Here is a 14,712-nt window from a genome sequence, read left to right as displayed (position 1 = left end):
ACTCCTGCTCCATACCTGCTTTGTTCATAGTGGATCTTGTTCCTCCACCTTGGTGGTTGACCTCAATATTGTGTTTTTTTTTTCTGAAACATTTTCTTCAACAGGTGTACCTGGGAAGAGGAGTGAAACGTTCTATGAATGCTGTAAAGAGCCTTACTTGGATGTGACATTCACAGTGACTATAAGGCGTAGAACTCTGTACTATGGACTCAACCTTCTCATCCCATGTGTGCTAATATCTGCACTTGCTTTATTAGTTTTCCTGCTTCCAGCAGACTCAGGAGAGAAGATCTCACTTGGTAAATACATTATTTAAGATATGAAAGGTGATTGATAAAGGTCCCCACAAGATTTCAGGTAATGCACATAGCATGCCACTGGCCTCAAAAGATTTAGATTTCCATGGGATCTTGTGGGATCTGTGAGCAAATCATAGAGGGCTTTATTTGAACGGATGGGATTGCCCATAAGCATGTTGGAAGCATCCTCATATTTACCCACAGAGTTCACTGAAAATATGCAGGTTTTTAGGAGCCTGCACTGCATGAGTTCTTACTGTAAGGCAGTGTGATCCATGATATACAGAGGATGATAATCATTTGATTATCATCCTCTGTATCATATTCAGCATTAACTCCAAGCACAGCATTACATGGTATCTGCAAATTTAATGCAGCAGTGCTGGGAACACCCCCAATGGTTGCCACATTTAGTGGGTCTTTTACTAAGTGACGGTAAGCCCAACGCAGGCTTACCACGCACTAAACCAGAAGTACTGCCGGGCTACTGCAGCAACCCGGTGGTAGTTCCCACCCCCAGCACGCGCCATTCCAAGTGCTACAAAAATATTTCAATTTTTGAGCAGTGCCACATGTTGCCTGGTTACCACTGGGTTAGTGCAAGAGGCCTTACCACACCTCAATGGGTAGCAGTAAGTGCTCTTCCCCGAAATGGCTGCGCGGCAAGTGCTTCACTTGCCACATGGCTATTTCTTAAAAAAACCCCAGCCTTTTACCCACTGCGGTAAAAGGGGGCCTCAGCGCACGTCAAACCAGGGGCATAGCTACATGGGGCCACGGGGGCCTGGGCCCCCCAGATTTGGCCCTGGCCCCCACCGAACCTTTTGACCCCCCCCTTCCCACCGCTGCTAACCCTCCCCTGCTGCCGCCATTGGGTACCTGTGCTGACAGGGGTCCTCAATCCCCGCCAGCCGAAGTCCTCCTCAGCCGGTCTCCGGGACGGCGCGTTGCTGCAGCTGATGTGGAAGCCTAGGATTCTGTTTCTTCTATGTGAGTCATCCTGACGTCCTGCAGGTTGAACATGCAGGACGTCAGGACGACTCACACAGAAGAAACAGAATCCTAGGCTTCCACATCAGCTGCAGCAACGCGCCGTCCTGGAGACTGGCTGAGGAGGACTTCGGCTGGCGGGGATTGGGGACCCTCGCCAGCATACGTACCTGATGGCGGTGGCGGGGGACTCGGGGGAGGGTTGGTGTGGCGGGAAGGGGGGTTGAAGGGGGAGGGTGTCGGGGGGTCAAGGATTGTGGGGGTCTGTGGTGCCAGGGGGGGGTAAAATGTGCCTTCCTCACCTCGGGCTCTGGCCCCCCTCCCGCCAAAGTCTGGCTATGCCCCTGCGTCAAACACATATGCTGACACCAGTGCAGGCCTCCTTTTGCTGCAGCTTAGTAAAAGGACCCCTAAATTTGTAGGTACTGAATGGTAAAATCCCACGTTAAGCCATGGTAAATTCAAATTTTGCTGTGGCTTAGTAACAGGGGCCCTAAGATTCTAAACACTCAGGGTCTCTTTTATCAAGCCATGCTAGTGGCTTCTGGTGTGATAATATTAGGATTACCATATTTTCCCCAAGAAAAAAAGAGGACACGTGCCCTGCCATCTGCCACACGCCCACCCTGCCCCGCCCCGCCTCTGTCACACCCCTGCACTGCCCTCTGTCACACCCCACACTGCCCTATCACCCCTGCCCCTCGTCACTTTGACCCCCCCCTCAAAGAAAGCCAGATTCCCTCTCTCTCCCCCCCATGTTACACCCTCCTCAATTTTCTATCCTCCCTCCCCTTCACCCACATGACTCCATTCACTACCCCTCCCCTCCTGTACCTTACTGTAGTGTACTGTTGGTCTAGCCGCCTCTTCGGGGCAGGAAAGAGCCCCCTCTTTCCTGCCTGGTGCTGCTGTAGACCTCTCTGCTCCCAATGCTGATTCAAAATGGCGCCATCTGGGAAATAGAATCCAGATAAGTTGGCTCATGTTTGTTCCTTTAGTTTGCAGTGGGGACTTGAGTTAATGAAGTAACCAAAAGTTTGCTTCACTCGGGATCAGAAGTTTGTTTTGCATCTCCATGAGGTTATCTCGGATGACACCAGAACAGTAGTAGAACTCTTAATTAGGTGATTTTTGGTAGTGTTTTCATTTTACACTTGCTCTTATTCACTTTATTGAAAAATTAGGGGGTGATTGTTTGGGAGAGTGTCCCATGATGTATAGAGCTTTTCATGTGAGCCGCTTTTGGGGCGGTGTGACTCACTGAAGTAGTGCTCAGCTGTATGTACAGCCTATACTGAACTTCCCATTTCACCCCTTATAAAATAAAAAATGTAAATATTTATAAACTTTTATTCCTTTTTGGAAGAATTAAGATTTTCTAATACTGTTTGTTTTGAGTGTGTTGCCGAGTCATTAAATTTTTGGGATTTACTTTTTTGTATAAGAATGTGGGTGGCATCAGCATCAGGGTTGATCAGTTCATTTTTAGAAACTGGACCTGATAGGACAGAAATGACTCCTGTCCTAATGGAAGTATGACAGTGAACCATTTCAGGCCCAATGGGGTTTCTGGGGATCACTGCTGCCCTTTTCAAAGACAACAGTGAGGTAAGTAGAGTACAGGGTGGATAGGAGCACATTTAGAAAGCAAGAGAGTTAAAGAGTGAATCTTGTTTTCTTTGTTTCCTCAAGGAAAGAAAATGAAAAAATGAAATGAGGTGGCGGGGGACAGGGTAGTTCAGTTCAATTCATTTGAAAATAAAACAAAACAACCATCTTTTGTTGTTTTCAATTTCTTTTTCAAATAAATGCACATCCCTGAAATGAAATTTGTAGCTGTTTATCAGTGACAACTTTCTTCTGGGCAGCTACAGTAGAGGTACTAATGTGACGTCTGTTCTCCGGATTCTACAATTGTAGGAAGAACAAAAAGACCTGGAATTTATTTTCTACTGTTCTGATTCATTCTATAATGTGAAACAGTCCTGATATGCTACTTACCTGATTCACTTTGTTTACTCTTTAGGGATAACTGTCTTATTGTCTCTCACGGTCTTCATGCTGCTTGTTGCAGAGATAATGCCAGCAACTTCTGACTCTGTGCCATTAATAGGTAAGATAAGTGATTTCTTACAAACCAAATCAAAACAATGTTAACATTATTGATCATAGCTGCAGCAGTAAATTAAAATTTACCTTTTAGTTCATAAGAGGGATTAATATATTGTAAAACTGAACTGGTAATTAAGCTGCAGTGGCGTACCAAGGGGGGGGGGGGGCAGTGGGGGCGGTCCGCCCTGGGTGCACGCCGCTGGGGGGGTGCCCTCTGAGTCTGCCCTGGAACAGGTTACTTCCTGTTCCGGGGCAGACTCAGAGGGAGCAGTGAACACATGCGAATTGCGAAATCGGACTGAAACAGGGCAACAGGCGCGCGCCGCGGCACCCCCCCCCAGCGGCGTGCACCCAGGGGGTGTCATTTCACCGGGGGGGGGGGGGGGAAGAGGTGTCATTTCACCGTGGGGGGGGGGGGGCGCATCAGCGATCCGCCCCGGGTGTCAGCTAGGGTCGGAACGCCACTGTTAAGCTGTCACTGCAGTAAAAAAAACAAAAAAAAAAACCCCCAGCTTGGCTGATTTGCATAGGGAAATCTAAAATCGGTGGAAAGTTTGCCAAAACTTCAAACAAAATAATCGCCCTGGAAACCTTAAAACTCAGCCTCTTAGGGGGTTGATTTTCAGGTAGCAGGCATAGTTGCAAACTACAGAGGGGCTTTTAAAGAGTAATTTTATGAAGCCAGGTTTGCGAGTATGCCTCAGTGGCTTCTTATAAAAAGATGACAAATGTATAAGTCCATGCTTTAAAACAGGCCAGGCACTAAACGTAAATCAATAACCTTTAATGGAGGATGACTCAACAAGTATCCTGTATCAGATCACACGGTTCCTTCCCCAGGAGTCTTGTTATCTGTTTAGCAGCAGTTTAGCGATGTTTAGAAGCGGCACAACTTCAGCACAAAGGTCTTCTTTCTCAAGACCATTTACTTTTACAATTTATGACCTGAAGATTTACCTTTTCATATACAGATAACAAGACTCCTGAGGAAGGAACCCTGTGTTCCAAAACAAAGTAACTTGTCGAGTCATCCTCCATTAAAGGTAATTGATTTACATCTAGTGTCTCTGGCCTGTTTTGAAGCACCTGACTCCATTCCCACTCCTTGCTCCTCTCCTGTGTTTCTCTATGGAATACCAGTGTTCTTTCCACTTTCATGACTTTTGACATGATGGTGTATACTTTGCCAGTAGGTGTGTACAGGGGAGGAGTTCGGATGGAGCAAGCATATACAGATGTAGGGCCCAATATTTAGTCAGCAGCGACTGCTGCCAATGTTATGCCTGGAAATCAATGCTGGCCACCTACTCCTCACTGGCCTCCCACTTAACCATCTAGCCCCCCTTCAATCCGTTCAGAACTCTGCTGTACGTCTTATGTTCCGCCTAGACCGATATGCTCATATCACCCCTTTCCTCAAGTCACTTCACTGGCTTCCGATCAGGTACCGCATACAGTTCAAGCGTCTCCTACTAACCTACAAATGCACTCAATCTGCAGCCCCTCACTACCTCTCTACCCTCATCTCCCCTTACGCTCCTACCCGTAACCTCCGCTCACAGGACAAATCCCTCATCTCAGTACCCTTCTCCACCACCACCAACTCCAGACTCCGCCCTTTCTGCCTTGCCTCGCCCTATGCTTGGAATAAACTCCCTGAGCCCATTCGCCAAGCCCCCTCCCTACCCATCTTCAAATCCTTGCTCAAAGCCCACCTCTTCAATGTCGCTTTCGGCACCTAACCATTGTACCTCTATCCAGGAAATCTAGACTGCCTCAATCTTGATTGACTGCACTTTTTGTCCTTTAGATTGTAAGCTCCTTTGAGCAGGGACTGTCCTTCTTTGTTAATTGTACAGCGCTGCACAACCCTGGTAGCGCTTTAGAAATGTTAAATAGTAGTAGTAGTTCAGGCTTTGGTATTGAATTTCTGGGTTTCCGGAACCAGCTAAAGAATAGCTGGTTAAGTGCGATATTCAGCAATTAACTGGCTATGGGGTAGCATAAAGATAGGACCGACTTTTATGTGGTCCTATTTATGGGGCCCATTTTCTAAGGTGTAGTAGACACTAGCACATGCCTAGCCCAAGGCAAAAAGCTCTGCCGTGGGAGGGCCTGGTACCGGGGTCTGTCTGTCTCCTGTTCCTGTCGGTCCCGGCACACAGGAGCAGGAAAGAGACAGACCCCTGTGCCATGCCTCCCTGGAGGCCGGGGAGAAGCAGATGCACTGTCACAGGAAGGTAGGGGGCAGGGAACTATGCGGTGGCAAATGCGGTCCTGAGTTGGGGGGAGGGGCAGCTGCGGTGGACCTGCCCCAGGCCCGGTTCTGTCTCTCAGCGGTCCTACACAGACGTGATGCTTTCTGGGAATGTGGATTGTGGAGGATCCTGATTTGTTGATATTGATGGACTCAAGCCTTCCATTTTGATTTGGTTTTGGTGCAGCCCTCTCAAAGATTTGGTTGCCTGTGTTTTTACATCATCTGGGAAGACAATTGGATTGTCTTTCAGACATAGGTGAAGAAGAGAACCAACACTGTGTAGTGGATGAACAGGAAAATAAGTGTCAATTAAATGTTGGAAATGCTCCTTGATGCTAGTAAAAATGGATAAATCTGTTGCAGTAAATCCAAAAGCAGCTTCTGCAGATTTTTATTTAATCATTGAATTCAGTTGCCAGTTGTCTAAGATGTGTTAAGTTTTTACATATTGATTCTAGCAACTTAAAGATTCTGTTCCATCTAGTTAGAACAGCCTATTTAAGGCTAGTCTCAAGCTTTTAGAGAATGACATAGGAACAAGGTTTGTCCCCATCCCCACGGGCTCTGTCCTTGTCCCGTCATTCTCTGGTTAACCGCCTGTCCCTGTCCCCATGTTATTCTCTGTGAGATAGTCTTTGAAACTAGTCATCTGACCAGAAATGACTGTTCAGCAATACAAAAATGACATCCTTCTTGCTCTAATGCATGGCAAGGCACAAGAAAGTTGGGTAAGTTGACAGAGAAAGGATGAAGTGTTTTCCTGACAATCCCACTGCTACAAAATGTGACTAAAGACATGCTAACAGTACTATAGAATTAAATATGCTTTAAAGGGCTGTTCTCTCTTGACTTGCAGCCCAGTATTTTGCCAGCACCATGATTATTGTTGGCCTTTCAGTTGTTGTGACCGTTATTGTGCTGCAGTATCACCACCATGACCCAGATGGGGGTAAAATGCCAAAGTGGGTAAGTTTTAATTGCTTTTAGAGCCAATTGATTTTATTCACCTGCAGTTAAAAGTAAAGATGATCACAGTAAGCTTGTTCTATTATATGTGTACCCAAAACTAACCTTTATTGCATAGCTAACTGAACTCAATAGCACTATTCTGTCTAAGCTGAGCAGGAGTCCTCCAACTGCATTGCTGCCAGTAGGGGGAGTGGTGCTTCAATATTGTTTTTTCAATCACTTGGGACATGGAAGGTTCCCTAGAGACCCTCACTATTGAAAATGTGATAGTGAAACAGCACCCCCCACTGGCAGGAATGTGTGTGGAGGACTCCTGCTCAGTGTAAAGAGAACAGTGTGAATATTCAGGAAGCGTTCCATGCCTGAAATGTTTAGCAGTATCACACATCCAACATGCTCATTTCATACCTCTCTGGGCTAAAATACAATTATTTTTAATTTGGAAAAAGAAGAGTTTACTTACAGTATGCATTCCTTTCATTACTGTGCAGTTGATAGCCCACATTAAATCAGAAGGTCTCAAAAAGGGGAACAAATGAAAAAAAACCACAAAGCAGACAAATTCAAATAAAATATGTACATCTCACAGACCCCGTACCTTAATGATTGTGCATCTATGGGAGTTAGCCTTGTCTTGATACACTCTAAGTACTATAATTAAGTCATACTGGGAAAATGAGACCCTGAAGACTAATATTGTAGCCCTGGCGAAACATGCTGGGGTTGCAATTTCTTAATTGGCACCAAATGTATGCTATCAGGACTGCATTCATTAGCATCTGCTGTAGACTGCCTCTTATTTCCACTGTAGCCCTTGTTTTTACTGCTCTTCAAAGTTTCATAAAGATCTGAGAAGAATTTTTGATATTCTATTAATTTATGTTTAGAATTACAAAGTTGCTTTCTGGACTCCCATTGCCCAGGAGTTTGTTCTTGAGAAAGCGAGACAAATAAAGTGATACCAGCCTCCAGTCTGGTATCTGATTATAACAGGGGCGTAGCCACGGGTGGGCCTGGGTGGGCCGGGGACCACCCACTTTGGACTCAGGCCCACCCAGCAACGGTGCACGCTGCAGGTCTTCTTTCCCTCGGGCCCTCCCTCCCCTTCGGGCAGCGCCACAGTCTACCTGTACAGGAAAGCTGCATGGCACCGGCCCTCCGCTCTGTTGTCATCTGGCACAGAGTTGTTACTCATTCTTCTGCTGCTTATCTGCAGCGGATCCGCGCGCTGCCAGGACTGTATGCTGCTTCGACTGCTTCCTCTGCGCTGGCCCCCGCCTTCTGCCTCTTCAAGAAGGTGGGGCCAGCGCAGAGGAAGCAGTCGCAGCAGCATACAGCCCTAGCAGCGCGCGGATCCGCTGCAGATAAGCAGCAGAAGACGAGTAACAACTCTGTGCCAGAAAGATGATGACAACGGAGTGGAGGGCAGCAGCGTAGCGGCAGGACGGACCCGGTGCCGTGCAGCTTTCCTGCACAGGTAGACTGCAGTGCTGCCCGAAGGGGAGGGAGGGCCCGAGGGAAAGAAGGCCTGCAGCCAGCATGTCAGTGAGTGGTGGCTGGGGAAAGGGAGGGAAAAAAAACCTGCAGCATGCTGGCGGGTGGTAGGTTTGTTTTGTGTGTGTGTGTGTGTGCTGGTGGTGGTGGTGGTGGGGGGGCGGTCAGGGAGAGACAGGAGCACTGTTGGGATGAGGGAGTGAGACAGGTAGGGGGAGGGACGGAGAGATGCTGCAAGGGAAAAGAGAGGGAGAATGGTTGGATATGGGTGGGATGGGGAGAGGGAGGGAAAGGGCATGAGAGAAAAAAACGTGTTGGACATGAAAGTGGAAGGGAGGGAGAGATGAGAGGGGAAATGTTGAACATGGCATTGAGGTGAGGGAAAGGAAGGATGGAGAGATGGGGGGGGGGGGGGGGGGGAGAGATGTTAAACCAGGGCTCAAGGCAGGGAGAGGGAGAAATGTTGGACATGAAGAAGGTGGAGAAGAGGAGAGGAAAGGAGAGATGCACAAGTGGGGGAGGGGAGAAAGAGGGAAGATGGATCCAGGGAGAGAAGATAGACAATGGATGGTAGGGAATAGAAAGGGAAAATGCTGGGCAATGGGGGAGGGGAGAGAGATGGGACAGGAAGATGCTGGTGGTGCGAGGTAAAAGGTATAGGGAAATACGCTATGAGGGTGAGGAGGGTAGAAAGAGGGAACAGATGCTTGGCTGGGGGGGGGGGGGGGGAGAGAAAATTTTGTGCCCACCCACATTGTGCTCAGGCCCACCCAAAATTGGCTGTCTGGCTATGCCACTGGATTATAATAAATTAGTGGGTTGATATTTAAAATGACTCATCCGGGTAGCCACACGTTACTCAGATAAGTCCTGCTGACATGGCCAGCCCAAGGGTATTGGGCACCTTAAATGAACCTTCAGCTGTGTCACCCCTTCCCACATGGTCTAGCTTATCCTCTCCTCCACTCTACCCCCTGCAGGTGGCCAGCATGCCCCTTTCCCCTCTCTAATCTTTCTTCCAGTGGCCAGAATGTCCCCTTCCTCTCTAACACCCCCCTTCTAGTTGGCTAGCTTCTCATCTCCCCTACCCTACTGCTACCAGCATCTCCCCCTTCCTCCTCTCTGCCGTGTCTGCCACTGCCTCCCCCTACCTCTTCTGAGGTTGGCTACAAAATTAAAGAAGCATCAGCGCCGTGCAGACCCTGTAAGCACAGACCTGTGCAGAAGCACTGCTTTGTCCTGCCCCTCTCTGATAGGAAGTCTGCTTTGGGGGAAGGGGGAGGGGAGTAGGGCAAAGCAGGGCTTCAGCCAAGGAGGTTTAATATACAGGAGATGGCATCACGTAACAAGGCTGAAGCCATAGCCACCATCTTGATACACCCAAACCACAGCAAACTATTGGTCCATTGCAAGCCACACATAGGCAGTCCGTAGTTGCAAAAAACCTCAGAAAGGCAGTATATCAAGTCCCATTTCCCTTTCCCCTCCTATTTCTAATAAGCATTTGTTATTGGTTTAGGTGACTCAATATGGTAGCAAGCTCCGCGTACTAGTTTAGACCAGAAAATGGACCAAGCATGCTCCTGCCATCACCTGTCAGTTAAATCTCCTTGGCTTCAGCATGGGTCTGTTCTTCAAGGTTTGCACAGTGCTGATGCATTTTTAATCTTCCAGGGGGCAGCAGAGGCAGACTGGTAGTGAGAAAGAAAGTGGAGGAAGGCTCTTGGGTGCACCAGAGCTGCACCACCATCTCCCAAATGCCGCCACCCTGTCAAGACGAGACTCATTGGCACTATCCTAGATAGTGCTGCTGAAAATCTTTACAGACCGCTTCAGTACCATCTGGATAGTGCCAGGCAGTCTGGAGGAAGAGCTGGGATGTAGACCAGAGTTATCAGTTCTAACTACCTGGATAACTATCTAGTAGGACCACAAAAAGGCTGTGCTACATCTATCGCCTAAGCTATTCAGATAGCGGCTGAGTAACTCTGCTGTGCGGATAGTGTTGGCAGCTCATTGCTCTATTTGGTTATACAGCGGCAGCCACTATCCCCCAGATTCTATATATGGTGCCCAAAATTGGGTGCCAATATTTGGATGCCACTCTAAGATGTACACCCAACTAAATTGGCTAACGAGCCAATTAGTACCAATAATTGGATGCTAATTGAAACTATTTGAATTTGCGTTCACATCTTGCTATGCACTATTCTATAACAATGTACGCCCAAATCCCACAGCTTGCAACTCAAAAGTGGGTGTGGCCATGAGAGGGGCATGTAAGTAGTAGCAACATTCCATGCTACCAATCCCAGGTCAAGCAGTGGCTTCCCCATGTCTTACTCAATAGCAGCCTATAAACTTTTCCTCCAGAAACTTGACCAGGCCTTTGTTAAACCCAGATACGCTAACTACGAACACCACGTCCTCTGGCAACAAGTTCCAGAGCTTAACTATTCTTTGAGTTAAAAAATATTTGTTAATGGACTGAACATTGCCTCTACTGGGTAAATACCAATGCCATCCCAGCTCCACCTCTGGACTGCCCTGGCTATCTGGATAGTGCCAAGATGGTCAGTCCGGATCTGGGTATAGATCCAATGTGTGACATGTAGTTGTAATAAAAGTCAGTCTTGGATATGATCCACACAAAACCACAAAGAAAAGACCAACCATATTTATTTTGTTCATGTTTGGCATAGCATATATTCTAAAGGTGTGTATACTCTAGACAATAAATATAGTTTTTCTTCATTCACTGTTGTCCCTGGATCTATAAATCATTCAGTTTGATCCTGATGTGTGATGCTTTTCTCATTAACATGCTTTTGATTTCTAGACAAGAATTATCTTGTTGAATTGGTGTGCCTGGTTCCTGAGGATGAAGAGACCTGGGGAGTATAAAGTGCGGCCTGCCTGCCAGCACAAGCAGCGCCGTTGCAGCCTGTCCAGTGTAGAACTGAATACTGTAAATGGCCACCAGTCTAGTAATGGGAATATGCTTTACATTGGCTTCAGAGGTCTGGAGGGGGTGCAAAGTACTCCCACCACAGACTCCGGGGTGATCTGTGGCAGGATGACCTGTTCTCCATCAGACGAAGACACTCTTCTCCATAACGTGCACCATTCTGAAGGCGATCCAGATTTGGCCAAAATATTGGAAGAGGTTCGATACATTGCTAATCGATTCAGAGACCAAGATGATGTGGAAGCTGTTTGCAATGAGTGGAAATTTGCAGCTGCTGTGGTTGACCGCTTGTGCTTAATGGCTTTTTCAGTCTTCACTATCATATGCACTATCGGAATTTTAATGTCAGCACCAAACTTTGTTGAAGCTGTGTCTAAAGATTTTGCTTAAGTTAAAATTGCAATCTACAGTATCAGTGACCTACTAAGGTATGTTGTGTGATACATACATAGTCATGGTGATATGACTTTTTACATGCCTGGTTTCATTAATAAACTCTCACTCAAGGTCATTCATTAACAAGCCAAGGAATGACTATGTAAATTACTACATAGAGAAAGTTAGTTGTACAAGCTCATAAGGACTGTTTAACTATGGATAAGTATCTTAAGCTACATGGTCCAAAGAGTCCTGCAATAAAAATACAGGCAGTGTGAACTGATACTCTGAAGATGATTTAACTAGTTACTGAGGAGTGGAGTGGAACAGAAAGTGATAGTAGTCATTTTAATTTTAATTTTTTAAAATAGATTGTGTATCACTACTGCTTTTCAGTATTGCTAGCATTAATGTGAGGGGCAGGCAAGAAGGTCAACTACCCAGGATATCAGGCTGGTGGGATGCCATGCCATTGACAGAGTTAGAGCAAAGGTGAATGTATGTCCTGGGTAGGTTCTCTGAGCAGTGGGCTGGCAGCATCCCCAGAGGCAGACTCTGCCCTCCCAGGCCGGGCAGGCTCCTCCTGCCCAAGCTAGACAGGCTCCTCCCTCCCAGGCTGGACAGGATCCTCCCTCCCAGCTGCATCACCATAAAAGGACCCTTGTGCCCAGCCACCCTGGGGAACAGTTATGTCAGATGATACTCCTAAACATTGCTGTTATTTCATTCTTCAGTTGGAGAAAAGATTTCAGGGTTAGAAAAAAAAAACAATTGGCAACATTGGAGGCATGGACAGGAAAGATGAAATTTTACATAATGCCAAATTTAAAATGAATGCCAAACCATTCTTGTGCTGCACACAAATTTAGGACATAAATGTTATGGGCTAGATTCTATAAATGGCACAGGAAAATTTTGCGTGGAAAAATATACACCTAGGTGTATTCTCTAAAGTATGCCTAAATATTATAGAATGGGCTTACATTTCCACGTGGCATATAGAATACGCCAAGCACCTCTCCATGCAAACAAATTTAGTCATGACAATTTATACCATGTTCTTGGTGTAAATCCCAATGCCTAAATTAGGCGCAGAGAATGTGTATTATATAGCAATGTGCATTGATTTTAGAAATGCCCATATCCCGCCCATGACTATAACCCCCTTTTCAACTATGTGACTTAGAATTTATGCACACCACATTACAGAATACGCTTAGCGAGTTGTGCATGTAAATCTTAATGCCAATTAGTGCTGATAATTCCTTGTTAACATCCAGTTGACAACTCTGATTTGCTAGTTAACCAGTTAAGTTATGTGCATTATTATATAATACGCTTCAATTTCCGCGAGGAATTTAAGGTGTGATATATAGAATCCAGCAGTATCTGTGCTGCAGTGCTAGGATTCTTCAGCACAAATCTCAAAACACTAGAATGCATCATTTTAGAATGATGTTTGTAAAGTTTATGCAAATTGTTCAAAGCTTTTACATTTCTACAGAGTTTGTTTCTTTTTTTTTGTCTCTTTTCATTATGTTTGATTCCTGTAGGTCATTCCATTGTCTGAAGCAGGCATGTTATCTGTAAATTTTTGAAAACATAAAATATAAGTATATAAATATTGCCAAGCCCAGCATCCTTTTCCAACAATGACCAATCCAGGTCACAGGCACCCAGCAAGATCCCAAAACAGTACAATACAATTTATGTTGCTTATCCTAGAAATAAGCAGTGGATTTTCCCCACATAATTTTAATAATGGCTTATGGAATTTTCCTTTAGGAAGGTATCCAAATCTTTTTTAAACCCTGCTAAGTGCTAAGCTAACTGCTGTTACCACATTCTCTGGCAACGAATTCCAGAGTATAATTACACATTGAGTGAAGAAATATTTTCTCCGATTCATTTTAAATTTACTACTTTGTAGCTTCATCGTGTGCCCCCTAGTCCTAGTATTTTTTGGAAAGAGTAAACAAATGATTCACGTTTATCCATTCCATTCCAGTCATTATTTTATAGACCTCCATCATATCTCCCCTTAGCCGTCTCTTCTCCAAGCTGAAGAGCCCTAGCCGCTTTAGCCTTTCCTCATGGGGAAGTCGTCCCATCCCCTTTATCATTTTTGTTACCCTTCTCTGTACCTTTTCTAATTCCACAATTGAACACAATATTTGAGGTGCGGTCGCACCATGGAGCGATACAAAGGCATTATAACATCCTCATTTTTGTTTTCCATTCTTTTCCTAATAATACCTAACATTCTATTTGCTTTCTTAGCTGCCACCATACACTGAGCAGAGGGTTCCAATCATAGGCGTAGACTGGGGGGGCGAGGGGGGCAATGCCCCCCCAAACGACGACGAGGCGCCGCCGCGCCATTAGTTAAAAAAAAACATGCAGGCACGCGCTCCTCTCCGTCCACTTGGCTTCCCTGCCCTCTCTGTCTGCGTCCCGCCTTCCTCAGAGGAAGGCGGGACGCAGACAGAGAGGGCAGGGAAGCCAAGCGGACGGAGAGGAGCGTGTCCGTCTACCCCTCTCTCTTCCTCCCTCCCTCCGGCGCAGGCAGCAGTCTTTTTCAGCGTTCCTGGCAGCGGTAGCGATGTACACGCTGCCTTTGGCTCTGCCCCAAAGCCTTCTCTTCAAGTTCCTGTTCCCGCATAGGTGGGAACAGGAACTTGAAGAGAAGGCTTCCGGGGCAGACCGAAGGCAGCGTGTACATCGCTACCGCTGCCAGGAACGCTGAAAAAGCTGAAGACTGTTGCCTGCGTCGGAGGGAGGGAGGAAGAGGGGGTAAACGGAGTCATCATCTTGGACCTCACGGGGGGGGGGGTGGGGAGCAGAGGGAAGATGGATGGTACTGGGAGGGGTGGGGAGCAGAGGGAAGGAGCAAGAGATGGATGGGACTGCGAGGGGTGGGGAGCAAAGGGATGGACCAGGAGATGGATGGGATTGGGAGAGGTCAGGCACAGCAGAGGGAAGGAGCAGAAGATGGATGGGACGGAGGGATGGTGTGCAGAGGGAAGGAACAGAAGATGGATGGGACTGGGAGGGGTGGGGAGCAGAGGGAAGGAGCAAGAGATGGATGGGACTGGGAGGGGTGGGGAGCAGAGGGATGGACCAGGAGATGGATGGGATTGGGAGAGGTCAGGCACAGCAGAGGGAAGGAGCAGAAGATGGATGGGACGGAGGGATGGTGAGCAGAGGGAAGGAACAGAAGATGGATGGGACTGGGAGGGGTG

The 14,712-nt window shown here is 46.8% G+C and overlaps 1 protein-coding gene across 1 annotated transcript in view; it reads left to right on the top strand.

Moving 5' to 3' along the window:
• The window catches only part of LOC115460639 (neuronal acetylcholine receptor subunit alpha-7), a 118,577-nt gene extending 106,828 nt beyond the window's left edge, over window positions 1-11,749 (top strand). The window contains exons 7-10 of the mRNA XM_030190405.1: window positions 105-299; window positions 3,316-3,402; window positions 6,518-6,627; window positions 10,964-11,749. Of these exons, the coding sequence (XP_030046265.1) occupies window positions 105-299; window positions 3,316-3,402; window positions 6,518-6,627; window positions 10,964-11,482 (911 nt within the window). The 3' untranslated portion in view covers window positions 11,483-11,749. The remainder of the gene's footprint in view (window positions 1-104; window positions 300-3,315; window positions 3,403-6,517; window positions 6,628-10,963) is intronic.
• Window positions 11,750-14,712: the final 2,963 nt, after the last annotated feature.

The sequence above is a fragment of the Microcaecilia unicolor genome, chromosome 1 (genome assembly GCF_901765095.1).
Source record: "Microcaecilia unicolor chromosome 1, aMicUni1.1, whole genome shotgun sequence".
Classification (NCBI taxonomy): domain Eukaryota; kingdom Metazoa; phylum Chordata; class Amphibia; order Gymnophiona; family Siphonopidae; genus Microcaecilia; species Microcaecilia unicolor.
Note: the sequence above shows the minus strand (reverse complement) of the source record. Positions and strands in the feature narration are given on the sequence as shown.